Raw genomic sequence first — 27,290 nt, forward strand, 5'->3', positions numbered from 1 at the left:
CAGATTTAATTTCCTTAATTTTATGTTTTAGGATTTAATATACATTTATTATCAAAAGTGGTGTATTATGAAATGAGTTCATAAAACTTTAACAATTTAATTGTAAAACAATCAAATACAAATACAGCCATTCATTTACAAAACATTGCATTTGTAGCTTATGAACGGAATAGAACTTTTATCCTGGATTTTTCGGCAACACTTTACAATAAGTTTCCCTTTGTTAACAGTTAACTATAATAACAAGCGATTAACATTCTCAGAGCAATTTTGGCTGAGAAATTACCCCCAAAATATCATTAATAACATCATTATTGTGTTAGATGAGGAAAGCATTGAATATACATTATAAAAATAATTTTATAATAAAATAATTATAATAAAAAGGTAGGTTTAGAAAGAAATATTTTGATTAAAAAATGTATTACACAAACGTTTAAGGCTACAATGTGGCCATAACACAGTTTATTCTCTGAAGCTGCATCAGATGTGGCATTTAGGTTTATTTAAAGCAGCTCAGAGCTGGAATATGAATGAAAAATGATATACTTTAAATATGAAACTAAAAGCACCAGTAGGTGGCAGCAAGTCACTGTCTTTTGAACGAGTCACTGAATCATTCATTCAAGCGATTCATTCAAGCACACTGAGTCAATGACTCACTCGCCACAGATTCATTCAGTAATGAAACTCCGACCAAACTGAGCAAAAACAGACAATATGTCTAAAATTTAACAACATGAATTGTTTATTGAACTGTTGTATAACATTATATCCCATCTGCAATCGTGCTGATACTCGGGGGGAAAAACATGATATTGCTAAATATAAATATAGGACAAAAACCCATACAAGGCCCTCTGGTGTTCAGATGGAGTGTGTGTGTGTGTGTGTGTGTGTGTGTGTGTGTGTGTGTGTGTGTGTGTATGAGACGCCCTCTGGTGTAAAATAATATAAAATAATCGCAGCCTTTGCCAAATCGCATGCGGTTTCATTGCAATCAATCGTGCAGCCCTAACACACACACACACACACACACACGAAAACAAGAAAGGAGAAGAGCAGTAAATATAATTACCTATGATGATCACAGTGGGTGGCTCACCTTCATCCCGTCCTCAGGGCCCTTCCCAGCATGCTCGGGGTTGGGCTCGCGCTGCCCGGGGTACGGCGGGGAGCGGATGATCACGGTCTTGTTGATCTGCATGACGGGCCGCTGGATGGGGGTGGGGAAGGGCCCGCTCGAGGGGGGTCTCATGTGCATGACCATGTTGCCCTGAGGGCCCGACACCTGCCGCAGAACACACACCGGTCGGCCACATGAACCATCAGCTTTACTAAAGCAACGCGGCGCTGGAGGCAGAGCGCTGAATACCTGCTGTGTGTAGTGTCCTGGCAGAGACACGACAGGCGCTCCCGGGCCAGAGGCTTTCCCACTCGGACTGGCCGAACCGGGCCTGATGGGAAACACAACCCAGTGAGAAAAGATACTAAGCCAAACCAAAAATTATTCAGACACCAGATCTATAGTTCATTAATGTGAGTGAGGAGAGCAAAATAAAGTAAACTGTGACTTATTATACCCAGATATTCTTCATACAGTGACTACACCAGTGACAATTTAAGAGCAAAACTGATTCAGACACTTTGAGCTGATCATGTTTTGCTGAAGTGTGTTTGTCTTTAATTGCTAATGCTCTTTTTACACACAGACTGAACACAATGAAGCATTGCTTGGTGATTGGTTGAGCTAAACTGGTATTATCTAATTGTGTAGTTAAATTTAACAGCTGACAGATATTCAACATAATTCCTCTGGGAGTCTATAATCCCACACACTTTGAAGCGGGACTGCAGTGGAAGAGCAAACCGAGTCGAGTCGAACACAGAGTGGAAATGCACCATTACATGCATGACACACTCAAACACACAGCATCATAAACATTCTCAGATACACTAGTCCACATCTGAAGTGGATCAAAACCTTTCATCAAAGTTATACATGAATTTTGAACAGTACCCGTTCTTGTCTTATACAACTTTGATGAACTTTTTTGATCCACTTCAAATGTTGAATACTGTAGTTTTAATTTGGTTTTGTTTTATTCCAGCTCTTCTTAAGGTGCGTGTCTGAACTCTGGGCGTACAGAACAGGATTAAGCACTAAAAGATGAGGATTTAGCTCAGTGTGTACGAGGCCTAATGAAGGCGTGACCTCAGCTGGAGTGTGTGAGGCGCTCACCTGTAGGAGCCGCTGGGGATTCCAGGCGAGTGATTGGGCTTGTCAGAAAACTGAAATCCTTTCATGTCCATCTGGGAAGGCTGCAGAACAAACGGAGTAAATAACACACAGGACGACATCGAACACTGAGGGATGTTTACATGCACTAAAGTTTCCTCATGAAGCGAGTTTGGAGTAAAAGCATGTTATTAAATACTGTCTTTTGTTGGACAAGAGGTTCATAAATGCTTCTCACGTTAGAAGCGACTCAAACTCAGCGTCTCCTGAGCCGATCAATGACAAGCTGCGCATTACTAATGATCTCAGCATTTGCGATTTCAAAATGGCGATTAATCGTGCAGCTCTAGTACATGCATTCTGAAGAATCCTGATGTTTCCCAGCAGCCCTTGCTCTCTCACCTCTCTGCTGCTCATGATGGGCGGCTGAGACCCGGGAGGCATCATGCGCCGGGGAGCTCCTACGGACAGGTTCTGGTTCTGCTGGAGCTGGATGGACTGGGGCAGAATGAGGTGCTGCTGGGCCGAGCCGTAGCGCAGCTGAGACCCGGGCATGGGCATCGTCACCTGAACACACACACACACAGTCAATAGACCTTAACTCTTGCGAGACCTTATGGACATTTGTGGCCCTGGACCACAGAACCAGTCACGAGTCGCACGGGTATATCTGTGGCAATACATTGTATGGGTGAAAATTATCCATTTTTATTTTATACCAAAAATCATGAGGATATTAAGTAAAGATCATGTTCTATGAAGATATTTTGTAAATTTCCTACCGTAAATATATAAAACATGTATTTCTGTGAGTGAGTGCAGCACAACAGTGAACATATATGAACAACTTTAAAGGAGATTTTCTCAATGTTTAGATTTTTTTGCACCCTCAGATTCCAGATGTTCAATAGTTGTATCTCAGCCAAATATTGTCCTATCCTAACAATTTAAAAAAAAATGTTTTACCCATGTGACTGGTTTTGGGGTCCAGAGTCACATTTATTTATTTTTATCATCATTTTGCCTGTGTTAATGACAACTGCATATATTTTGGTACAGGTGTGCATTTATATAGGAATCTTACAATTTCACTCCCATTTCCTTTAATAAATCTATTTTGCACTAGTAGTACAAAAGTAGCTTAGACATGTTCATCCCAGCCACCTGGTTTATGGGCCCGTGTGTGTGTGTGTGTGTGTGTGTGTGTGCTGCAGGGCTCTTGCCTGTATGAGCTGTGAGTCCATGAGCTGAGAGGTGCTCATGCCCGGCTGGTTCATGTTGCCGTCGTACACGAGCTGCTGGCTGCCGCTCATGGGCTGGTAATGGGATCCGGACGGCTGCTTCACCATCTCTGACGGCTGCATGCCGGGGAAGGCGGAGTACGGGCCTTTGAGGGGCGCTCCGCCAGAGAGCACCATGGGACTGGGCTGAGACAGGTTCGGGTGCATGTACACCTGAGACCTGCAACAGATTCAACAGAACAGGATTGGAACCAATGAACATGACGGCCAATCAGAGGCGTTTGAGTTCAGAATCTATTCAAGCAGCGCCATCTTTGATTTTTAATGTGAACTGAAGCAAGGCTGAGAGGGACAGACACACATCTCTTCAGTGAGTGGTGATGTTATTTTAATGTGTTTTTGGATTGTTCTGTTGACGAAATTGTCATTCCATGATTGACTCCCGAAACTGCCATGATTGATAGTTGTAAATCGAAATCAAATTGTGAAATCTGTCAATGGCCAGTACTAAAAAAAAGTTGTGCTTTTAGAGCACATTATAGTTATTGATGCAAGCAGTCAAATTTATCAGTTGTTTTCACCAAGTCTTTATGATGACGACTGCGTACACAAAGCATGGAAAGTGGGTTTGGGTATCGTTTGAATTTTAAAGATTCCAATTTCGATTCTGCTTATCGATTCTTACCGATCCCTAATTTCGTTCCCTATTATTATAATAGAGATGGCGGCAGGAATATTAGGCTGCTGTCACTTTAAGAGCTGCCAAATATACTGATACACATGAAGAGTCTCTCACGCTTGAATGGTTTAAAGTCATATTGAAATGCTCACAAAGGAATCGATAAGAGGAACCCAAATTTTATTACAAGTCTCTGATTCCTGACCCTTAACTATTCGATTCCAGAATTGTAATTGATTTTCGATTCCCAACCCTAATGGAAAGTGAAGAAGAGTAGCGGTAGTTCCTGTGGCGAGTGATTACCTGAAGGGAGGCATGGAGCTGAACATCTCCTGGGACTGAGAGACGGGCAGAGCTCCTCGTAGACCCAGCTGAGCCTGAGCCTGCAGAGACGTGTGCAGAGAGATGGGGATCTGCTGAGCGGTGGCCTGAACACACACACACACACACACACACACACACACAATGAATCAACCCTATGAAAACTACTGTATCATATTTGATGCACATCTAAGGCCTAAATGATCAACATGAGCAAAATCATTGCTGTGTAACAATCTACTACAGTCCTTCTGTCATCTGATTGATAGTTTAGACTTTTTTTTAATGTAACAAGTAAGATTAGAAGTAACATCAATTACGTAATCAGATTACATTATGTAACAAGTAACGTTACAAGTAACATCAATTACGTAATCAGATTACATTATGTAACAAGTAACGTTACAAGTAACATCAATTACGTAATCAGATTACATTATGTAACAAGTAACGTTACAAGTAACATCAATTATGTAATCAGATTACATTATGTAACAAGTAACGTTACAAGTAACATCAATTATGTAATCAGATTACATTATGTAACAAGTAACGTTACAAGTAACATCAATTACATAATCAGATTACATTATGTAACAAGTAACGTTACAAGTAACATCAATTACATAATCAGATTACATTATGTAACAAGTAACGTTACAAGTAACATCAATTACGTAATCAGATTACTTTTAGTGAGTAAAAGGCTTTTAGTGTAATTGTAGCTGCCTGATATCTGAGGTGCCAACACGTACCTGCTGGTAGCTCGGCTGCTGAGTCAAGGGCGGCACGAGCCGCGGCTGACTGGAAAACACATGACCATCCAGATACAGAGGAGGGATGTGACTGCCTGTAACACACACACACACACACACACACACACACCACAGTATTTAGAGCCGTACTCAATCACTGCACGCGACACCGAGTCTGAGAGACGAACGAGACGGCAGAACTTGCATTAGTGTTAATTTTGTCAGCTATTTTTACATTTAGTCTTAGTCCTGTATCAAATGTACTTTTTAGTTTTTGTCATATTTAGTCAACCTTGCCCTGTTTTCATTCAGTCAAGTTTTCTTTTGATTTTTCAAAGTTGATTTTGATTGTTTGATTCTCGATTTTGAATCAAATTTCAATTCGATATATGCATAGATTTGATTTTAGATTTGTTCACAGCGACCCGTTTCAGTGCATGCCTCTTTAAGTGATGAGCAACGTCTCGTTATCGTCTCAGTCATGGAAGAAAAGGTCATCAACGGATATTTTTCACCACTAACACTTTTAACACTACCTTGCATGGAGACAGACGGAGCCACAGACGCCACGGGCATGGGTGGCATCGACACGCCACCGAAGGAGCTGTAGCTGACGGAGGAGCCCACGCTGCAGGCCGGCTGAGCTCCCGATCCCGATCCCGGGGAGCCCTGCTCCGGGAGAGCCTGGGAGTTTTCCCACGCCTTACGAGCCGACTCCATCTGAGGGCCACAGAGAGACGCTGATGAGGAACATGTTAGGGATGGGCACAAGCATTCGGGAGGACGATATTCGGTCAGCGTTACCTTGAGCGTGAGGTCTGCGCTCGGGAAGCTGATGGGATTGAGGTTTATTCCCGGCTGAAGATGGTCTCTCCGGAGCATCGGGATGGCTTGAGTCAGGCCCGCCTGTGAACACACAACAATGACAGTATAAACGCTCAACGCTTCTTTATACAAGGCCAACCAGGTAGACAGAGCTAGGGGTGTGCGATATTGTCCGTCCTTCTGTTAGACTGTCTCACACATGAATTATGTTGAATATCTGTCAGCTGTTAAATTTAACTACACCATTAGATAATACCAGTTTAGCTTAACCAATCACCAAGCAATGCTTCATTGTGTTCAGTCTGTGTGTAAAAACAGCATTAGCAATTAAAGAAAACACACTTCAGCAAAACATGATCAGCTCAAAGTGTCCGAATCATTTTTGGTCCCAAATTTTCACTGTATGAAGAATTTTTGGGTATAATATGTCACAGTTTACTTTATTTTGCTCTCCTCACTTAAATAATTGAACTATAGTGTCCTGCACACACTAGTGAAAAAATATCAAAAATGATATCCGGTGTCTGAATAATGTTTGGTTTGACTGTATATCGCACACCCCTACTAGGAGCTCATGCACGCACATTCCCAGCGAGCGCGTCCTGGAGCTTGGTGACGGGGTTGGACACGGGAACCGGTGTGGATCCGGGGGGGAGGCTAAAGTCCGAATCCTTGGCGCTGACGCCGAACTCGATGGGCGGCACTGGAAGAACACCGTCCACGTGAAGGTCCACTCCGTTGACGGGGGTTATGGGTCCCTCGAGGCGCTCCATGCCCTCGGAGCCCTTGCGGTTCTTCAGAGAGCGCTCGTTGCCGATGGGCCCGGGCTTGTGTTCTTTGCTCTGCTCGGGCCCGGCGTCTGAGTCCTGCAGGACAGGACAGTGGGGCGTTAGTCTCGGGATCGGCTCAGCGAATGAGGGATGCTGTATGCTAATCCTTAAGTTTGGCTGCATTAACAGTTTAGCTTTCTTGTTTTGTTCCCCTCTTCACATTAATGTTACAGACTCTGCTATAACCTTATCCATTCATAAAATTGGTCTAGAAAAAAGTATCGTTCAGGAACCGATATCGAAAGTCATGGTATCAGGATCAAAAAGACCCACAAAACCACACATTTATTGCTTGAATTCTAAAGCTGAGATTTTTTTTTCATATCAAAAGCATCAAAGAACAAAGTTTATTGCGATTATTGGATGGCAGGAGCTACAAATTATGTTTAGTGAAAGCTGAAAACGATTCTTGGGATTCGATATCAACAACCCAGCCCTACAAAACTACCCAGAGCTTTTCATCAAGTAGAAAGACCTGCACCTCTGAATTGGGTTCGCTTCCCGTGTAGGAAACCTGCTTCGTCCACGAATCTCCACCTGACGACTGGACAGTCAGAGCTTCAGGAGGAAAAACAAAGCCATTAAGAATCATATGAGCTAGTCATCAACTTTATTACAGTCACACTATTTTCAGCTGTGCTTCACCTGTGCTGTTCGTCTCCCAGATCTCAGTTCCCAAGTTGTTGGCGGAGAGCGTTTCTTCGGGTTGCTCCATGGACATGCTGCCCTGCTTCTTGGCAAAACGGGGAGGCATTTTCGAAGCAATTGTTCTGTTCTTCACCGAACCCTTCAGGGGCACAAGCAAATTACCTTCAATATCCAGTCAAGTGATACTTCATGCAGTTTTAAAGGTGCAGTCTGTAAGAATAACAGCTAGTGGTCAAAAATAGGTACTGCAGCCCAAATTAAAAATATCAGAGATCGTTGTTTCCCCGCCTCCTCAGACTCGACGCTCACGCGGGTTGCCACTTTGAGGACAACTCGTTGAGGAGTTGATTTATCCGCGTTTAAAAATGGTCTCGTTCATAGAGATTTTTAGATGGACATGGAGACTTTTTAGGTTGTGTGGAATCTGCAATCTCTGACCCAGTTTGTTTGCTCGTTTCCAAGGCTAGATACGCTGTTTCCCCCGCCAACTGGAATCCCGGGGTGTCGAAACACCATTGGCTGAACTGGCAGTGGGCGGAGTCACACAGACCAAAACAAAAACCGGCTGACAACACAGAACGTGTAAAATAACTGGCTGTAGAAGTGTTTATCAGACAAACGAGTATGTGAACTTAGCATGTTTCCTAAATACAGGGTTCGTACAGATATGGTAAAGAAATTCCAGGACTTGAGGACTTTTAAAGCACTAGTTTTTTGGTTTTCAAGGACTACAACCACAGATCGCACTTATCAAACATAACTTGCAACGTATTTATTTAAATATCTGCAAACATATTATGGTATTTTTATGCTTTAGTAGAGTAAAAAAAGTAACATACAGCACCTTTAAATAACTAAGCTGCGATCATCTTTCAGATGCACTCTCGATTACTCACCGGCGGACCCTGATCTTTCCTCCTGCGATCTTCATCCTGCGGGCGGCGCTGTTTTTTGGACAGAGCGTCCTGGTAAACCTCTGGACTGGGTACAGACGCTCCTGAATCACTTTCAACTGAGAAGAAACACAAAATGACATCTCTATGAAGCCCCTCCTTCTGAAAAGCACACTCTGCTCTGATTGGTCGGCTGGAGCGGTGTGTTGCGATTGGTCGAGCGCTTTGAGTGTGTTTGGGAAATGTCCCGCCCCTTATCATAACCACCAGTTTAACACACTACTAACTACACTGATGTTATTGAACATGACTGAACGTTTGTACTGTGGTTATATAGTCTCCAGAGTTTTACTCTGTCTCAATGGTTTGTCGTCATTTCTTCTGTATTGGAAAGGTGCTTCTATCATTCAAAAATGTTTTGTGGCTTACTTGAGTAAGTGTTCAGGTCATATTGGGACAGCTGTTCTGTCATGTCCCCCTTCATGTTTCTGGGTTTCATGTCTTTCTCTATGATCTTCCCCGTGGCTTCAGCGGTGCTGGTGTCGTCGTTCTGTTCCACACCGTACACAGAAGCCGAGCTCAGGCCGGGGACCGACTCTTCTGGACCTCTGGAGTGAATTAAGAGACATTAAGAGTGTGAATTTCATCATTAGTGCTGGGGCTAACGCTTTACAAGTACAGTGCATTACCTTTTTTTATGTAACATCACCAGTAACATGAATTACATTAGCAGATTACTTTATGTAACTGATTACGTCATTCATGTTACACAAAAAAAGTAATCTTACATAACTCATATTACTTGTTATATAGATTACTTTATGTAACAAGTAACATGAATTGTGCAAGTAGATTACTTCTCTGATGTAACGAGTAAAATAAAGCTTTACAATTTACATGAGTTACATAATTAGATTACTGCTTTGATGTAACGAATTAAGTAATGCATTACTTTAAATTTACACATAATATCTGATTTATTTTCTGAGATGATCTGAGAATATTGGTTTTTGAATTGGTTTATTTAAAAGTACACATTTCAAGCTTTCTATAGACATATACTATGTCAGTGAGGCAAATTTGCAATTTGGTTAAGTAAGTCTCTTCTCGTAGACTAATAAATCAAAATTAATGTAACAGTTACCTTTTATGGAAAGTAATGCAAGTAACATTTACTTGTAATTTTTTTAGGGAGTAACGCAATATTTTAATGCATTACTTAAAGTCCCCCTGTAGTGAAAATCCAGCTTTTAATGTTGCTGGATCTCTGAGCTGCTGTGAGTGAGTGGAGGCGGGGCTCATTTGCATATTCATAGAGCCGCACATACTAAATGAGGTGAGGGTGTCGAGTTACATTCAAGATACTTTAAGGCATTTATTCAAGGAAAAAACATATAAATGTCATTTTGGTGATCAAAGATGAGTTTTAAGGGATGCAATTATAATGATTGACTATAAGGGGACTTTAAAGGAAACATTCCCCAACACAGCATAAGATATATCTCACCAAGCACATGTTCTAAAGAAACGTACCGTTTGCTGTTGCAAGCAACACCGTTCTGCCAGCTCTCGTTTCTCCCGGAGGATCCTGCACCGGACTGTGTGTCTGTCGAGCGGGTCATCTTATTGTTTTCCATTACACACACTTCACTCTTCCGGTTCTGCCTCTCGACGACTGGTCTCTGGCTGGAAAAGCTCCGTTTGGAGAGCTCTCTCTTCTCAGAGCCGGGTTCCCCGTGACCCGCGTCAGCGAGCGAGTCGCCATGAGGCCCGCGTTTCTCCCTCCAGTCGCTGAAATCACTGTTCTCAGAGCCGGTTTCCCAGTCCTCGGCTTGACTCTGACCCGTGATCTCCTGCGGGCGTCCTCCAGGATAGTGATTCGGCCAGTGCTCTTCCTTGGGTCGACCCGGCCACTGATTAGCAAAGTCTCCGTTCACATATTCTTCCCCGTTCCATTGCCCTCCTCCTTCACGTTCTTGGCGTAGTCGGCGGAACCGTGGCGGTTTATCTTGGCGAGGCGGACGCCGGCGTCTCATTGGCCGGTTATCGGGGTTATCGTTATCAATATAGTAGCCTCCCTCTCTATCCTCGACGCCATTCTCTACAAAAGAACTGGTGAATTTAGGCGGGTATTTTAGCGGGTCGCGTTCTGACGAGCGTTTCGAATACGAGTCCGTGCCAAAGTTGTATCCGTTCTCCTGCGCGGATCCGCTCCCAAACTGAGCTCCTCTTCCTCTCCATGTTGAAATATCCCTTGAGACGAATCCACGGTTGTATCCCGCGTTAAGTCGAGGCGGTAACGACCTTCCAAACACTCTTGTTGATTTCGCCTTGTCACCGTTCCCGCTTTGCTCGTCGGTGTACACCTTGTTGGATCTCCACGACTCCCGATCGGCTCTTTTAACCTCTCCGGACGGCGCATACGAAGCCTCTCCGTTCTCGGCGACCTTTTGCCGTGGACGTTTGGGAAGCTCTTCGTACTCTGAGGCTTCGCTGTGCGTCTCGCTAACGTTGCGTCGACGGGGTTTTCCTCGTTGAAGATCTTCGCTTCTGAAGTCTCGAGAGCCACGTCCGCGCGCTGGTCTCTGCGCTCCTGTCGTGTTATTGTTATAGCCTCCTCTGGTCGCGTCGCCTCGTCCGCCACGAGCGCCACCGCGAGAGCTAAACTCTCTAAACCCACGGCTCCGTCCACGACCTGTTCCTCTCGCCCCGGCGAACGCCTGCTCTTCGTCGATGAATATCCAGTTGTTGCGGCGTGGAGCGTCTCTGCTGTCAGAGGAGTCCACAGACTGAGGCTTGGCGGTATCCCAGCAGCTCTCCTTGTGTAACTCTTCATGCAGATTGCTAGTTTTCTCTAACTTCGGAGCATCCGCTTGTTTTTCCTCGGGAGAAGATGCGGGCGGTGGAGCCGAGTGCCTGTTAGACACAAGCGGGGCGTCTTTTTTCAGGTCGTAGACGTTAGTGACCACTTCCTTCTCTAGTCTGTATGGGACGGGCTTCTCCTCAGGCTCAGATTTGGGTTTCTCGTTCTCCTTGTCCTCAACCTTTATCAGTTAACAAACAAGTATTCATTACTTCAGTGAGCTCATTGTTTCTGCATTAAATTATTTACATTTTTATTATATTAATTGTTTACATTAATAAATTTTTAGCTAACTGTGATTTTGTATGTACATTTCTGAAATGCATAACTTGGACAGTTACCTCTGATAATCGGTAACACTTTTACTGTGTCCTTGTTACATGTGTTACATGTACTTACCATAGTAATAACAGTAAATTATGCATAATTACATGCAACTAACCCTCAACCAAACCCTAATCCTACCCTAACCCTATAGTAAGTACATGCAGTTGCTTATTATTACTCAGTACTTAAATATATAATTACACTGTAACAATTAGGGCTGTGCAACGCTTAATCGCATCCAAAATTAAAGTTTGTGTATATAATGTGTGTGTGTGTACGGTGTGTGTAGAGATAAATACACGCATGTATACATTTAAGAAATATCTGCATAATGTATATATAATTTATGTAATTTATAAATAACATTTTTCTTAAATACTGTATATACATGCATGCGTGTGTATTTATATCTACAAAATAATTATACACCGTACACACACAAAAAGCGCTATACAAATAAATGAGAATTGAAGCGAACCTTCAACGGCTTCAGCACAGGTTTCTTGATGGGTCCGGTCCTCCTAAGCGTTCTCCCGCTGGACTCGGACGGCTGGCTAATGCTAATGCTACTGCTGCTGCTGGAACCGTGATCGGACCACTGGGCCTGACAGCCGCCGTCTTTCCTCACACTAGCGTCTTTTCTCCAGAAATCAGAGTCGTAGCTCTTCTCCTTGGTGTCGAAGGCCTCGTCACGGGACTCTGCGGGCTCCTTCTGGTGTCTAACGGAGGACACGTCTCGGTGTTCGGGATCTCCAGGATGGGTTCTGCTAAGAATTAAAGGCCCTTCATGGGTTCCACCTTGATTGTTCAGTTCCTCCGCTGGACTCTCCGTGCGATCGTGACCTCGGTCTTCGTAGGAGTCGTGTCGGGAGCAGGACCGGTCGTCCCGTTCGTCGTTCTCGTGCTGCCTCTGGTAGGGTGGCGTGAAACTGCGCGCTGACGAGTAGCTGTCTTGGTTCCACACTTGGTAGGGCTCAGTGGATGGTGCCCTCCTCTCCTGATGCATGCTGGGATGGCAGCCTTCATCAGAGGTGGAACCAGGGCTGTTCAGGTGATCCTGCTGAATGACGGGCTTCACCAGACCTTTCAAATAAAACAAGTTAAATTATTATCACAATATAAAGAGCATGTTCTGAAGAAAAGGCATGTTATAAAACGGATAGTTCCAGTCCTCGATTCTGATTGGTTGAGCCGCGCTCGAAGCCGTTGTAAATGACTCACACACACACCTGTGACCGCATCACATTAGTGTTACTGCGCAACTGCCGATTGTGATGCTCTGTTGCTGCATGTGTTGCTTGGTGGAGGAATAAATGTGTTATAACATTATATTTTTGTTGCTGGTGTTTATTTTAAGAATAAAATAAATATTACAATGAATATTTTTATGGAGTAACCGTTTTATTAAAGCAATAAGCCCCTTGAAGACGTGTTTTACTCCTAACAACGCCTGTGCACTGTGAACTAACATGAACATCTTTATTTTTAGCATTTAACGTTAACAAAAATGAACAAATACAGTAACAAATGTATTGCTCATGGTTAGTTAATAGATTAATGAACCTTAATGTAAAGTGTTACCATAATTAAACCATAAAATGGTCAAACTAAAATAAATTAACAAAATAAAATCAAAATAAGGTTGAAATTGTGATAATTTCAGGCTTTAGTAAAATGATCAAATCGCAAAAGACTGCGATTGATTTCAGAGTCGAACGCAGCGCTGTGTTCACTTACACACGAGCAGCTCATGACGACTCGACCGGTTCTGCTCCACCAATCACCAGGATCACACACAGAATTTACAACATTTTTGTGGAGAAGATCAGCTTATTAACCTTTCGTCAACTAAACCGTCTAAAAGGTCACCCTATAGTTTTCCACCAAAATAAACGCTTGGGGTTATTATTTGAAAGTGAGATAAACTTGTAACTTGTAGTGTAAAATTATCATCATATTAATTTATTTAAAAGTACAAATGTACTATAATAGTATTTATTTATAATTAGTTAAAATAAGGATATTCTTTTTACCTACACATTTAAGCAGCAGCAATAAGAGACTTTTTTAATGAGACAAAATGTTTGTAATCGCAAATCAATGACAGGACAAAATGATTTGTTCAAAAACTCTTATAGTGATTACTTTGTCATATCTTGCATCCTTAACGATCAAAAAGACTGCATATTTGTTTACCTGTATGTCATGTGAGCATTAACTGACATCAGAGAATCGCGAACATGCAAATGCATTCGTAAATTATTTAAATTAACCCAAAATCTCAGGCAGGTTTTTTATTGTTACACTAAAACCACAAAAAAAAAAGGTGTTTTCAGTAAAAAGAAAGAAAAAAAAGAATTCAACTATTTGTCAAGGCAACATTTCTCATTTTGATTTAACTGATATACTAAAATAACTTAAACTGAAAAATTATTGATCAAATGTTTAAAAAAAAATGACAACACAAAATTACTAAAACTAAAAAAAAACTATATTAGTATCTCAATGATCCAAAAAATAACAGCGGGTTAACTCAAATTAATATCTGATGTCAACGGGTAAAAGGTTTGCGAATCCCAAATGTGTGCGCTCGTCGAGAGTGTGAAGATTAATGCTTATTAGGTTTGATCATATCTCTGAGTGACAGCGTGTGTTTACCGGAGGAGTGAACCCCAGGAGTGTAGAAGTCCACCGGGGAGCATCCCTGAGCCATGCGGGGGTCCATGTAGGGAGGCATCATCATCCAGCGCGGGTCGAAGCCCAGCACATGAGGCGGGTAAAAGCCTCTCTGTGTGTGTGTGTGCGCCGAGCTCGACTGCTGCCACGGGGCCATCTTATACACCGGATCCTGGAGGGACGGATTCATGCATTTAATGCCATGTCAGCATCTAAGGCTATTTTCATGGCAAAAATTCAATTACAAAAATACAAATATCATATAAATACAATAAAACCAAGCAAACAAACAACAAATCATATTATACTTTTTTTTTTAATTAACATGATTATAAAATTCTAAACCTTTTCAGGCATAATCTTACTAAAGTCCTTAAGTGAAATAACTTCATAGAAGAGCATTCTACTAGTATTAAAGGTCCCGTATTATGCCCCTTTTCACAAGATGTAAAAAGTCTCTGATGTCCCCAGAGTGTGTATGTGAAGTTTCAGCTCAAAATATCAGATCATTTTTTACAGCATGTTTAAATTGTCATTTTTTGGGTCACAGAAAAACGCGCTGTTTTAGTGTGTGCCCTTTAAATGCAAATGAGCTGCTGCTGGACGACCCAGGGGGCGGAGCTTCACGAGCTCGCTCAGTCTCTCAGGACAATTTCATCTCACGGAATGATGATAATATCAGAAACTCTCAGTAACGTGTTCATTTCGAGTCGGACAATAATGCCTACAGAGTCAGAGTGCTGTATAGAGATGGAACAGGTATAGTTTAGTAGTTTAATTACGGTTATTATAACGTATTTGTCATCTGCTTGTATGTATCCATTATTTATTAATAGCCTACAAGTCTGCTGTCTGAATGATGATCAAACATATACTGATGAGTTTAATAAAGTTTATTGTACATCACACAAAAGATGAAGCGTCAGTTTTACTTCAGAAAATCACCGTAAGAGCTGAGTAAACACAGTAAGTTATAAGAAGTGCGCAAGTACATAAACGAATTTCGGTAGAGTTGAGGGAGCATTCCTGTGGGCGGAGCTTAGTCACAAAACGGCTCTAGTGACGTCATTAAAGAAGGAAGTAGAGGGATGTAGTCCAAACGGGCCGTTCGATGTAGGCGACTTCTGTTAAATAAAATATCTCGCTTGGCATTGAACTTTGAGCTTTATCATTTTACAGATATTATTTATGCTCTAACAGCAACATTACACACTAACTAAAGTTTGAAACATGGGATCACGAAGAACGGGACCTTTAAACCCAGGACAGTCCAATAAAATGTGTTTACCAGAGAGGGGATGCAGAGTTGCTTTCGCCGTTCATGAACCCTGAGATGCTGACAGTGGGTGTAGTAATAACCATTAAAGGATCAGTTCACTTCAGAATTAAAATTCTGATAATTCACTCTCCTCCACGTCATCCAAGATGTTCATGCCTTTCTTTCTTCAGTCGAAAAGAAATGAAGGTTTTTGAGGAAATCATTCCAGGATTGTTCTCCATATATGGCTCGTTTCCACTGAGCGGTACGGTACGGTGCGGTACGGTACGCATTTATTTGCGTTTCCACTGTCAAAAGTTGTGAATGGTACCAAAATGCCGAACCGTACCGTACCACTTTTTAGGTACCCTTCTGTTGGGGTTCCAGCACAGTGGTACGGTCCTAAAGGGCGGAGCTAGACTCACTGCAGGACGTTGATTGGTTGACAGAGAATCGTCACTTGCGCGTGCTACAAGGGGAATGACAACATAAGTGCCATTTTTTAATATACAGTTTAATATAATAATACTGTTACTGCGTCACGAAATGTAATTTTAAGAGTTTTTCAGGCGAGAATGCAGTTGTTTAAAGCTCAAATCTGTGGTTTATTTATAAAGATGATATTTTTTTCCCCCGGTTGTGATCCAGGCGATCAGCGGGCGCTCATGTTTCCCGGCTGGATGAGCCTTTCCTCGGCTAGTTCTTCTGACGTTCGCCGCTGACTCCGACGGTAGTGGTTAAACATGAGATATAATTCGTAGACCTAACGGGCGATCTTTGGTCTCGTGAATATATAATTCGTTCCCTGTCAATCGTTTTGGCTGAGGGCTAAGTTTAGTTTCATATTATATTTGTATTTAACTTTACTGTTGTAATGTTAGACTAGAGCGCTGCATTTGGATATTTGACTGAATTGTTTGCTTTATTTCTTATTGTATAGCTTCTTGTACCTTTTACTTAAACTTTTATATTGGCTATTATTGATAAAACTGAAATTTTACAAAAAGAAATATGGTTTCTTGTCATTTTTTTTATTACAAGATTATCACTGATGTTTATTGCAGCATTTGTACAAATGCATATATTGCCTGCAGGGCTCGACATTAAGGCTTGTCCGCTTGTCCGGGACAAGTGGATTTTTTTGTAGGACAAGTGGAAGAGAAAATTAGTTGTCCCACTGGACAAGTTAAATTTCAAACAAAATAAAATGCCATGTTACTTCACGTTATGTGCCACTCGCTCGCATCACTGCCAGATTCAAACTGTGCTTTCGCGCGTTGGCTGGCGCTGAGCCAGAGTCGGACGCGTTCAGCGCTGTCATATATCACAACTAAGCAGTGTTTTCAACCTCATAATGTTTATTTTAGGTTTCAGATATTTAAATACACATAAGCACGAGTAAAACAATACATTTGGATTTTGTAAAATACACACTGATGTCTGTGGAAGCAGCAATAACAATATATTCAAATATAATTTGCCGACATGTGTTATTCATATCAGACAAACATAGTGGAAGTAAGTTAACGTTAACTATAAAGTTTACTCTATTCTTCTCAGTTCACCGGCCGCGTTCTTGCATTTATTTCAGGAGAAACTGATGAATTCACGTGCTGTAAATCCGACTGACACGACAACATTGCGGCGCCCATCTCATGTTATAGATCAAGATTATTTATAAAGGTTTTTAAACGACCAAACACACTCACTCACACGTATTTGAGAATCGGAATATCAGATAGGCTAGTTGATGACATGGTAAGCAAGTTTGTGAATATTTTGAATAAAAAGGAAAAGCGAAATAAAAGCGACACATCTGTCGTACAGTATTATTGTGGCTGCGGTGTATCGCGTGACGCGTCGCCATGGAAACATTAAAGGGAACGTTCGCCTTGAAAAAACTCACTCTGGGGGTGGGGGGGTGGGGGTGTCAGTTAGAATATTTTAAACTTACGCGTGAAAGGGTTAAAGAAAAGATCAAAAATAAATATTTGTGTGTGCTGTAAAGTGGTTAGAAAAAAATTAAATCGGAATCGGCTTAAATCGGTATCAGCAGGTCAAACTCAATGAAAAATCGGAATCGGCCTAGAAAATTGTAATCGGTGCATCTCTAATTGTTATGTCTACAAAATTATTTTAGATATAGTATACAGTAAGTCTAGCTAGCTTGCAAATACTGAGGATACCTACAAGAGTCACCACTTCCTCTGGTGATACACTGCACACCAGCGTGCAAAGTATTACTTTGTATTATGGAGTCTGGAGATCCTTATTTCTTGTTGAAGAGGAACTCTATTCTTGGGACACGTTCCTTTCTACTGTTTCAACTGAATTTTATTAATATTGATAGTGTTTGGATGCTTTCAACGGTTTGTTCGAATTCTGCATTAGCAAAACACAAAAAAAATAAATGATAAAATTATAAATCTTTACACGGACAAGTGACTTTTGTGCATGGACAAGTAAAACATAAATTTACTTGTCCGAAGGACAAGTGCCTCAAAAAGTTAATGTCAAGCCCTGGCCTGGAATATGTTTAATTTTTTTTTATTTGAACGAAAAGAGGTAACGTTAGGGTTGTGTTTTAAATTTCGTTTTGTTATAAATAGAATAACGTATAACGTGCAGTGAATAATCAATCTGCGTTGCGCATGAACCACATTTGTGTCCCTATAATGTTTAATTTATTTAAATGAAAACGAAAAGAGGCGTTTTATAATGGCGCTTTTCCACTGCATGGTACGGTACGGCTCGGTTCGGTACGGCACGCTTTGGCGCTTTTCCACTGCATGGTACGGTACGGCTCGGTTCGGTACGGCTCACTTATGGCGCATTTCCACTGCATGGTACGGTACGGTACAGCTCGCTTTAAATGGTACCACCTCTGTTGAGGTTCCAAGCGTACCGTACCGATACTAAAATGTGACGTGAAAACACTGAAGATCACTGATTGGTCAGACAGATTCGTCACTACCAGTGTCATTGTATTTGCGACACGAGACCATGCACGAGACAAACCCGCTAGATTTAAATAGCCAGTAGACAACAGCCAACGCTGTAGTTTCTTGCAGTTAAAAAGTTTCTTGCAAACTGTTTCTTGCAGTCAGGGGCGGCGCTGGATAATTTTTAACGCATGTGCTGTGTTATATATATATATATAGTATTATTAATAAATGAGCAAAACTTGGCCACAAAATATTTAATATTCAATTATTTTAATGATCACAATTAAAGTTTTAATTTTATTAAATTGAACAAGCGCAAAATTCAGCAATCAAATATTCAAAAAGACTTAATAATAATGTTATTTCTCTCTATAGGCGCGTTTACTACGAATATGGCGATCGTCAACTTCATCTTTGCCAGACACTGATTTTTATTTATAAAATAGTGTTTTCTGTCAATGCACGCGTCCCCGGATTTACAAATGCACATCTTGCTTGTTGCACGCACATTATGTCGAAATAACGAGATATTATGTTGAAATAACATTATTATTAAGTCTTTTTGAATATTTGATTGAATGCTGAATTTTGCGCTTGTTCAATTTAATAAAATTACGCCTATATATAGCCTATATACTATTAATAAATGAGCAAAACTTGGCCACAAATATTTAATATTCAATTATTTTAATGATCACAATTAAAGTTTTAATTTTATTAAAACGCGTGCACTGATTTTTATTTATAAAATAGTGTTTTCTGTCAGTGTCTGTGCATGGCAAAGATGAAGTTGACGATCGCCATATTCGTAGTAAACACGCCTATAGAGAGAAATGCATATAATGGATTATATGGATCTCTTACTCATAAGAGAGTAGCCTATTTCTTTTTGTTTTGAATTATTTCGTTTAAAGACATTTCAAGTGTATTTGAGGATGAGATGCGCACCAGTTAACGTACAATGCAAGTGACCGCTCGGGCGCCTCAATGATTAAATTGTCTATTTTGCTCTTATTTATTCAATCCAGGCAATGGTTTGATGAAAAAATTATTAAAATTAAGATACAATTTATACAAAACGAAATTCACTTTAAAGAAAGGTGTTCTACAAAACAAAACTTAATGAAGTGGTCAAAATTATGTCCGACTCGCTCCATGTCTCTCTACTCGTGCTGATCACTTTTCATAATCAACATAGGCAGATGGAAAAAAATAACATAACATTAACCAAATGCGCTTTTTTAATGGCAGTAGGCTAGTTTAAAACGGTACATTAGGCCTAGACTCTCTATTTGTAAAGATTGCTGCACATTCATTTAATTCTGAATTTTGCACACACAAGTTGAAAGGCATTTGTTCAAATCAAGTTCACGGATAATTGTGCGTGCATTTATTAATCATTATGATACTAAAATCATAACAAAGTAGGCTATGCTATGTACAAAAAATCAGATGAGCCCAGAATATGAACGCAACGTTTAATTACACGTTAAGAATTTTCCTTCCATATAGTAAACCATTATAAGAACGTTTAATTTAATTTAAAAACATCCACATGCCGAGAATCAAGAGCACCATCCCCTGTGTTGTGCGTTTGAAATGTGGCGCGTTTACGATGATGTCATGGCAGTAGAGGCGGCAACTATAACGATCAGTCCCACCCAGTTTGAAGCGGTACTAACTGCAATGGAAAAGCAACCGAGCTAAAGCGAACCGAACCGTGCCGTACCGAGTCGAGTCGTACCACGCAGTGGAAAAGCGAAGCGAGCCGAACCGTTCCGCGCCGAGTCGAACCGTACCGAGCCGAACCGTGCCGTACCATGCAGTGGAAAAGCGCCATTAGTGGTGTTTTATAACATATTTCGTTTTATTGTTGCTTAAAATGTACATACGGAGTAACAGAGATAACCAGCAGAGCGAGCTGAGGGACGCTTTAAGAACGCGCTGTACCATTTGCATGTAGGAGTCGCACATGGCAAGTACAAACTTTGCATACTTGATATTGAGAAAAGCCTAATGTCGGCGCTTGTCTTCTTGTGACAAACATGTCGAGGAGCAAGAACAAGATCTGCTGTATGTCATCCATTGTAGTTTACTATGTTCTTCTTCGCGCGAAAATGACGTCGATCGAAACACCACGCCTATCCAGTAAGGGCACTGTTGGCAGTGGAAACGCTAGCCAGATCATGGTTAACAGATCCGAACCGAACCGTACTGCTCAGTGGAAACGAGCCAATAGTGTCTTCAATGGGGTCCAACGGGTCGAAGGTCCAGATGTGAGTTTCAGTGCAGCTTCAAAGTCTCGACACGATCCAGCCGAGGAATAAGAGTCTGATCTAGACAAACCAGCGGACATTTATAACAAACAATAAACATTTATATACTTTTAAACACTAATGCTGGTCTTGCACTCGCTGTGATGCGCCACACATTACGTGATCAGGTTGAAAGGTCAAGCGTGACGTAGGCGCAAGAACAGACCCAGTGTTTACTAAGACTACTATTTACTTTACATAAAAAATAAAAGGTAAAACGATGTAAAAATGATGTCGGACGATTTTGAGGTTGGAGGAGAAAATTTGCTTTTGAACCGGAACACGCGTGACCTTTCAACCTGATCACGTAATGTGTGTCGCATCACAGCTAGAGCAAGACCAGCATTAGTGTTTAAAAGCATATAAATGTTTATTGTTTGTTCTAAAATGTCCGCTGGTTTGTCTAGATCAGACTCTTATTTCTACGGATCGTGTCGAGACTTTGAAGCTGCACTGAAACTCACATCTGGACCTTCGACCCGTTGGACCCCATTGAAGACACTATATGGAGAACAATCCTGGAACGTTTTCCTCAAAAACCTTCATTTCTTTTCGACTGAAGAAAGAAAGAAAAGAACATCTTGGATGACGAGGAGGAGAGTGAATTATCAGGAAATTGTAATTCTGAAGTGAACTACTCTAACTCTTACTCTACACAGGATTGTGGGTAAAGCTCACCTGGTGCTGCTTCTGGAACCGGGGCGGAACGGGTTTCTGGTGCCGGCCGTAATCTGGGAGAGGAGAAGTGGACTCAGGAGCATCGTCTTCGTTGTGGTAATTACAACCTTCATCTTTGTAATCCTGACTGGAGGACTCGGCTGGGGTATCCAACACTTCTGTATTCAATGAGATGACGTGATTAAAGCATGAAACACTCTTACTGCAAAAAATGCTTTTCTTACTCAGTATTCTTGTCTTGTTTACAGTCCAAATATCTAAAAGTTCTTAAGTCAAGATGCATTTACTAAAGTAGTAAAATGCTATACGACATTATGTCTTGTTTTCTGGGGAAATAAATCAAAATTAAGTGAGTTTTTGCTTAAAACAAGCAAAATTATCTGCCAATGATGTAAGAAAAATAATGTTGTTTCTGTTTGAATTAAGAATATTTTTCTGACCCCATTGGCAGATCATTTAGCTTTTCTTTAAGCAACAACTCACATAATTTTGATTTATTTCCCCAGAAAACAAGACATAATATCATATGGCATTTTACTACTTTAGTAAATGCATCTTTAAGTATTTTTAGATATTTGGACTGGAAACAAGACAAAAATACTGAGCAAGAAAACATTTTTGCAGTGAAAATAGTTAACATGTGTTCCTGTTGCAAAGTTGTCATTTATGACACTTCATATTCAGTAATATTATTGATTTGACTGCAGTGATATTATTGGATGAGAACAAAACTGCCAAAAGGTAAGAATGAGTTGTTGTGTTTTATGTCACCATTTGACCTTTTCCTCTATAGACGCCGAAACGACGTTTATATAGAATGTGTCGTGTTTCCGAGTGTCCAAAAGCACGTGAATACGAGGCACGCGGTTGGCTGTCGGTTTAGCACCACATCGTCTCACACAGTAATGAACTATTGTACCTTTAGTGGCGTACTGCCAGCCCTCCTGCTGGGGTTTGGATGACCTCCGACCTGGCGACTGCGTTAGCATCTCCTTGCTGTCGGCTTCTCTCAGCGCTTCTGCAGGGCGTGAGGGTTTCTCAGTTTTGCCGAATTTCTCATCCAGTTTTTTGAGTTTCTCGGCACAGGCTGCCAGTCTCTCCTCACGCGCCCTCCGCTCCTCCTCTTCCCGGCGTCTGCGAGCTCGCTCCACGGCAGAGAGATCGGCGGAGACGAACTTCCCTCGAGGAGGAGCCTGTCTCTGCGGTTCCTCCTGCTCCTCCGCGGACTCGCTGTTCACACCGTTCTTAATGTGCTTTAAGAGAAACCATGTGTAAGTTCATAAGTCGACTCCATTGCTGAGTATTTCCTCCTTAAAACTGCAGTGAACCAAAGACAGTCTCAAAAACACGCTTTGAAATCGCTGGTGTTTCTGACGTCACAAACTACCTTGTAACCAATCAGATCAACGTGTGATCGTCAACCAGTGGATCTCTGAGCTGAGCGAGTGAGTGGAGGCGGGGCTCATTTGCATACTCATAGAGCCGCGCATACTAAATGAGGCAAGGGTGTCGAGTTACATTCAAGATATTTTAAGGCATGAAGAATTAAATGTAAAAAACGTTTAAATGTGTCATTTTGGTGATCAGAGATGTTTTAAGTGATAAACTTATTGACTACAGGGGGATTTAAAGGACCGGAGAACATTAACACCTGAGAGCTGAATGCATGTTTCAGAGTGAAGCACGGCTCTGTGTTCATTTACACGGGAGCAGATCATGATCCGCCGGGGTTTTCAGCATCTCGGCTCACAGTTGTCCAACTAAACCGTTTTTTGAACCAGAACATGCGTGACCTTTCAACCTGATTACGTAATGTGGCGCATCACAGCTAGTACAAGACCAGCATTAGTGGTTAAAAGCATATAAATGTTTTGCATTGTTTGTTATAAATGTCCGCTGGTTTGTCTAGATGAGACTCTTATTCCTCGGCTGGATCGTGTCGAGACTTTGAAGCTGCACTGAAACTCACATCTGGACCTTCGACCCGTTGGACCCCATTGAAGACACAATCCTGTAACTAAGTGCTTGGGATTTATCATGGACTCACTGCATTTACGGCCAGCAAAGCAACGGAGTAAAATTTGAATAGCATTTTATTTTTCGATACTAATAACAGATCGAATATTCGTGCACATCCCTAAAGGACAGAGAGAAAACGTTCATCATAAAAACGAAATTACAGTCAGAAGAACCCTTGACTATCATGAGAGATCTCGGGGGAAAGGCCCGTTACCTGCGCCTCTGCAGAGGAGAGTCTGCCGTTGGCCTTTCTGGAGGATAGCGTCTCCGGCTGGCGGGAGTACGGATCCTCCTCAGGGTCGTGAGGGAACGCCACGTCACCAGAGCTCTGAGAGGAGTGAGGATCATGATGGTGGTCCCAGTCATCCCTGCAACACACAGGAGCAGAACCGGCTTCACTCCAGCCGCTAGTCCACTAACACTGGCTATGGCTACATGCAATATTCCGTTAGTAATGGGATTGACGGCTCAATCGGACTGAAAAGCCTTCATGTAAACGCCTCAATCGATCCGACTGAGCTCGATCCCAATGACATTTCGATCGGATTGAAAGGGTCGTTTATTCCTTATCTAATCTGCTACTTTTTTTTTGTCCAAAATATTTTTGGTGCATCACTAATTAAAACAAATGAGAACTCACCAGATCTTGTTCTTCACACATGGGGAGCGATCTTCCTCATCATCACTGAATTTGAGCTTCTCGCTATAATCCACTTCCTCATGGAGGCCTGAAGGACAAACACCAGTCACAGTGAGTAGGGCTCGATGCCGACAGAAGCGCTCGATACCGATACTATACTTTTTTCGATACCAATTTTATGAACATATAATGTTATAGCAGAGGCTGATAAGAAGAAAAACAAGAAAGCTAAACTGTTAATGCAGACAAATTTAAGGATTAGCACACTTAACAAGATGCACAGTTTAATGCGAGTTAATTCCATTTTAATTTAACATTTAATTAATTTAACATTCAATTTAACAGCAATTTATTAACAGATTAAGTTTTTTTCTTCTTCAAATTCCATTTTATTTTTTACCCAGGTCTGTAGGGGTGCACGATTCAGAAAATTTCACGATTCGATTCGATACCGATTTTTAGTGTCAAGATTCGATTCAAAATCGATTCTCGATTCAAAAAACGATTCACAGTATGTAAATGTAGTTGACTTTTTCCTGTGTGATTGCAGTAGACATACAATTTAAAAGAAAAGAAATAACAAATTAAATGAAGTTTGATATTACTTTGTCTTCATAAAAACTTTTGCAACTAAACAGTGCAAAGTGCCAAGCTTTGGCCAGCTTTCAAATACATTTAATTCAAGTTTAAATTAAAACTTAATTTTTTTTTTTACATTTAGCTTTAAAGTGCTGTAGTCAGATCAAACAAACAATACTGCTAAATGTAGTTTAAGGAGTAGGCTATTGACGGCAAAATAGGCTACAGAATATTTCGTTCTGTATTGACAGGTGCAATTTTTGAAAATCGATTAAAAAAAATACAATAAGCCTACATTATATCTGCATTTATGTCAAAACCTAGACTTTCAAACATCAAAATGTCATTTATTAATATGAATATTCGTGTCAAAATTACATATAAACATTCTATTTTGCCTGGAAACGCTTCCAACACGCTTGCGTGTCGCGAGAAAAATAGGCGTCGGTTCTATTTCTAGCATGCACGCATTTCCTGCACGACTCGGGCCACACCTGAGACGCTCGTGTCACGCAGGCTGTGTGCAAGCTCTAAGGCCGGTGACACACTGGCTGCGTGGCGTGAGCGTGGCGTTTCTGTTGCGTGTCAGCTGCGTGGCGTTTTCCATGTCTTTGCACACCAGAAGCGTGTCTGACGCGGCGCTGCTGCTGCTAGGTGACATATGATAAGCCTCAATCGCCACCACACAGCCAGCCAGCCTTCCTTCTGCTCCGCTTCTGCTGCAATTCTTCTTTTGGCTATGACAAGAGTGTGCAGGCGTAAGTGTGAATTCGATGCAGCGCCATCTATGGGAATGGCAAGCTAAACTCATTTCAGGACAATACTAAAAAATATATATTTAAAAAAAAATAAATCGATTTTTGGAATTCTATGAATCGATTTTGAATCGGTAAAGTTTGAATCGCGATTCATATGTGAATCGATTTTTTTGCCCACCCTTACAGGTCTGTGCTTTACGTTTTATTTAGACTATATTCCATTTTAATGGTTTAATCAAAAACATATCTAATTAATTGAATCCATAAAAACAACTTAATATATTAATTTGTAAATAACATTCATTTGATTTCAATAATAGGCCCTATGACTGTTTTTTTTATTCTGTGTTGTGTATTTTAATTGTTCTGGTAATCAAATGAAGGCATAAAACATCAATTTATCTTGTATTCAAATGAAAATTAAACAAGCCCTTTAATTTTTTGGCAAACAAGTGCTACACAGCAGAGGTTTACTGTTAAAGTTATAACATGGAAGAAAATTAGTTTTAAATATAATTGCATTATTATTAGTAGTAGTAGTAGTAGTGGTAGCATTAACATTAAGCTGTACATTATACTGTACAAGAGTAATACATCTCTATCACAGTTTCTTTAGTAAAACCAAACGTTTATTTTGACGGGTTGCCGTGTAGTTTCTTCTGTGATGTGATGATAGTTTCTCTCAAATGAAATGTTGCCAAAGTGAGAATATTAAACGGCAAAAGGACTATTTAAATATGAATCCTGCATGTTCTGCGCGCCTCTGTGTCTCTGAATGGCACATGATTTGGGCACATCATACATGCAGCACGCTTAATCAAATTGCAAGCTTGTGAATCAACACTGAACTCGATACCCAGCCCTAACCATGGAAACACATCTTCTGCTTCAGCTAAAGAGAGCTAGCGGTCGCTCACCCGCCCAGCCGTCTTCACAGTCGTTGTCCAGTTCATCGAGGTCCTTCAGGTCATCAGGGTTGATGATGGCAGGACGGGGCGCTCGGTCTCCCGGGCGTCGGATCGGGCGAGTCGAAGGGCGCGGGGGGTTTCGTGGGAATCGGGTTTCTCTCCTTAAATCACCACTGCGGAAAAAAAGCAGGAATTTATACAGTAGGGATGTGATGATGATATTTTCCCACCAGTTAATCAAAGTGTGAGAACACCGGTAATACCGGTATCACCAGCAAGGGCTTTTAAATCGCTAATTTGAAAGCGAAACTAAAATGCGCGCGTAAGCACTAGGGGTGGGAAAAAAGGCGGAACTCTGAAGCGCGGACGTGCAGCGCGCGGACAGTCTGTGGCGTGCGCATAACAGACGCATGATGGCTGACCGCGACATCCGAACGGCTCCCTCTTCGGTAAAAGCTAATGTATGGAAAATTGGCATAATTTCATTGTGGCCTTTTTTCTATTTTTGTATGAGAGCTGCTTTCTGTATTGTTTTGACTTCACATCAATATGCTGTAAACGATCTGTTATACGCAGGTTTACTGTACTGCCCTCCACAGGCAGTGTGTGTCAGTGCAAAGCCAGTCACAACGCGTTATATTTTGACTGTGCTCTGCAGACGTTCATTTACTTTTTTTGTATAAGCTGTTTTTGATTGTGGTATACAGCAACAATTTCAAGTCTTAGACTCTTTATTATTTATTTGTGTATAAGAGCAGCTTTGTATGTTACTAATTATTCAGAATATGCACAAGTCCACAAGCATTATTTTTGTATGAGAGCTGCTGGTACATCATTCTAGAGCTGCAGCAAAATGTTTATTTTTTGCCAGAAGGATTATATTGCTCATTGCA

General features: G+C 41.2%; 1 protein-coding gene across 1 annotated transcript in view; it reads right to left on the minus strand.

Annotated features, from left to right (window-relative positions):
• Positions 1 to 27,290, minus strand: part of prrc2b (proline-rich coiled-coil 2B) — a 43,096-nt gene that overhangs the window by 2,030 nt on the left and 13,776 nt on the right. Inside the window, exons 9-30 of the mRNA XM_084115799.1 lie at positions 26,407 to 26,570; positions 24,153 to 24,240; positions 23,727 to 23,880; positions 22,413 to 22,746; positions 21,494 to 21,651; positions 14,280 to 14,469; positions 12,100 to 12,704; positions 9,965 to 11,475; positions 8,861 to 9,039; positions 8,435 to 8,550; positions 7,536 to 7,677; positions 7,372 to 7,448; positions 6,645 to 6,926; positions 6,040 to 6,141; positions 5,772 to 5,955; positions 5,236 to 5,330; positions 4,463 to 4,587; positions 3,463 to 3,700; positions 2,642 to 2,806; positions 2,243 to 2,322; positions 1,376 to 1,457; positions 1,079 to 1,291 (exon numbers count right to left, since the gene is read on the minus strand). Of these exons, the coding sequence (XP_083971925.1) occupies positions 1,088 to 1,291; positions 1,376 to 1,457; positions 2,243 to 2,322; positions 2,642 to 2,806; positions 3,463 to 3,700; positions 4,463 to 4,587; positions 5,236 to 5,330; positions 5,772 to 5,955; positions 6,040 to 6,141; positions 6,645 to 6,926; positions 7,372 to 7,448; positions 7,536 to 7,677; positions 8,435 to 8,550; positions 8,861 to 9,039; positions 9,965 to 11,475; positions 12,100 to 12,704; positions 14,280 to 14,469; positions 21,494 to 21,651; positions 22,413 to 22,746; positions 23,727 to 23,880; positions 24,153 to 24,240; positions 26,407 to 26,570 (5,275 nt within the window). The 3' untranslated portion in view covers positions 1,079 to 1,087. The remainder of the gene's footprint in view (positions 1 to 1,078; positions 1,292 to 1,375; positions 1,458 to 2,242; positions 2,323 to 2,641; positions 2,807 to 3,462; positions 3,701 to 4,462; positions 4,588 to 5,235; positions 5,331 to 5,771; positions 5,956 to 6,039; positions 6,142 to 6,644; positions 6,927 to 7,371; positions 7,449 to 7,535; positions 7,678 to 8,434; positions 8,551 to 8,860; positions 9,040 to 9,964; positions 11,476 to 12,099; positions 12,705 to 14,279; positions 14,470 to 21,493; positions 21,652 to 22,412; positions 22,747 to 23,726; positions 23,881 to 24,152; positions 24,241 to 26,406; positions 26,571 to 27,290) is intronic.

This window comes from Abramis brama (assembly GCF_963993115.1).
Source record: "Abramis brama genome assembly, chromosome: 5".
NCBI classification, from domain to species: domain Eukaryota; kingdom Metazoa; phylum Chordata; class Actinopteri; order Cypriniformes; family Leuciscidae; genus Abramis; species Abramis brama.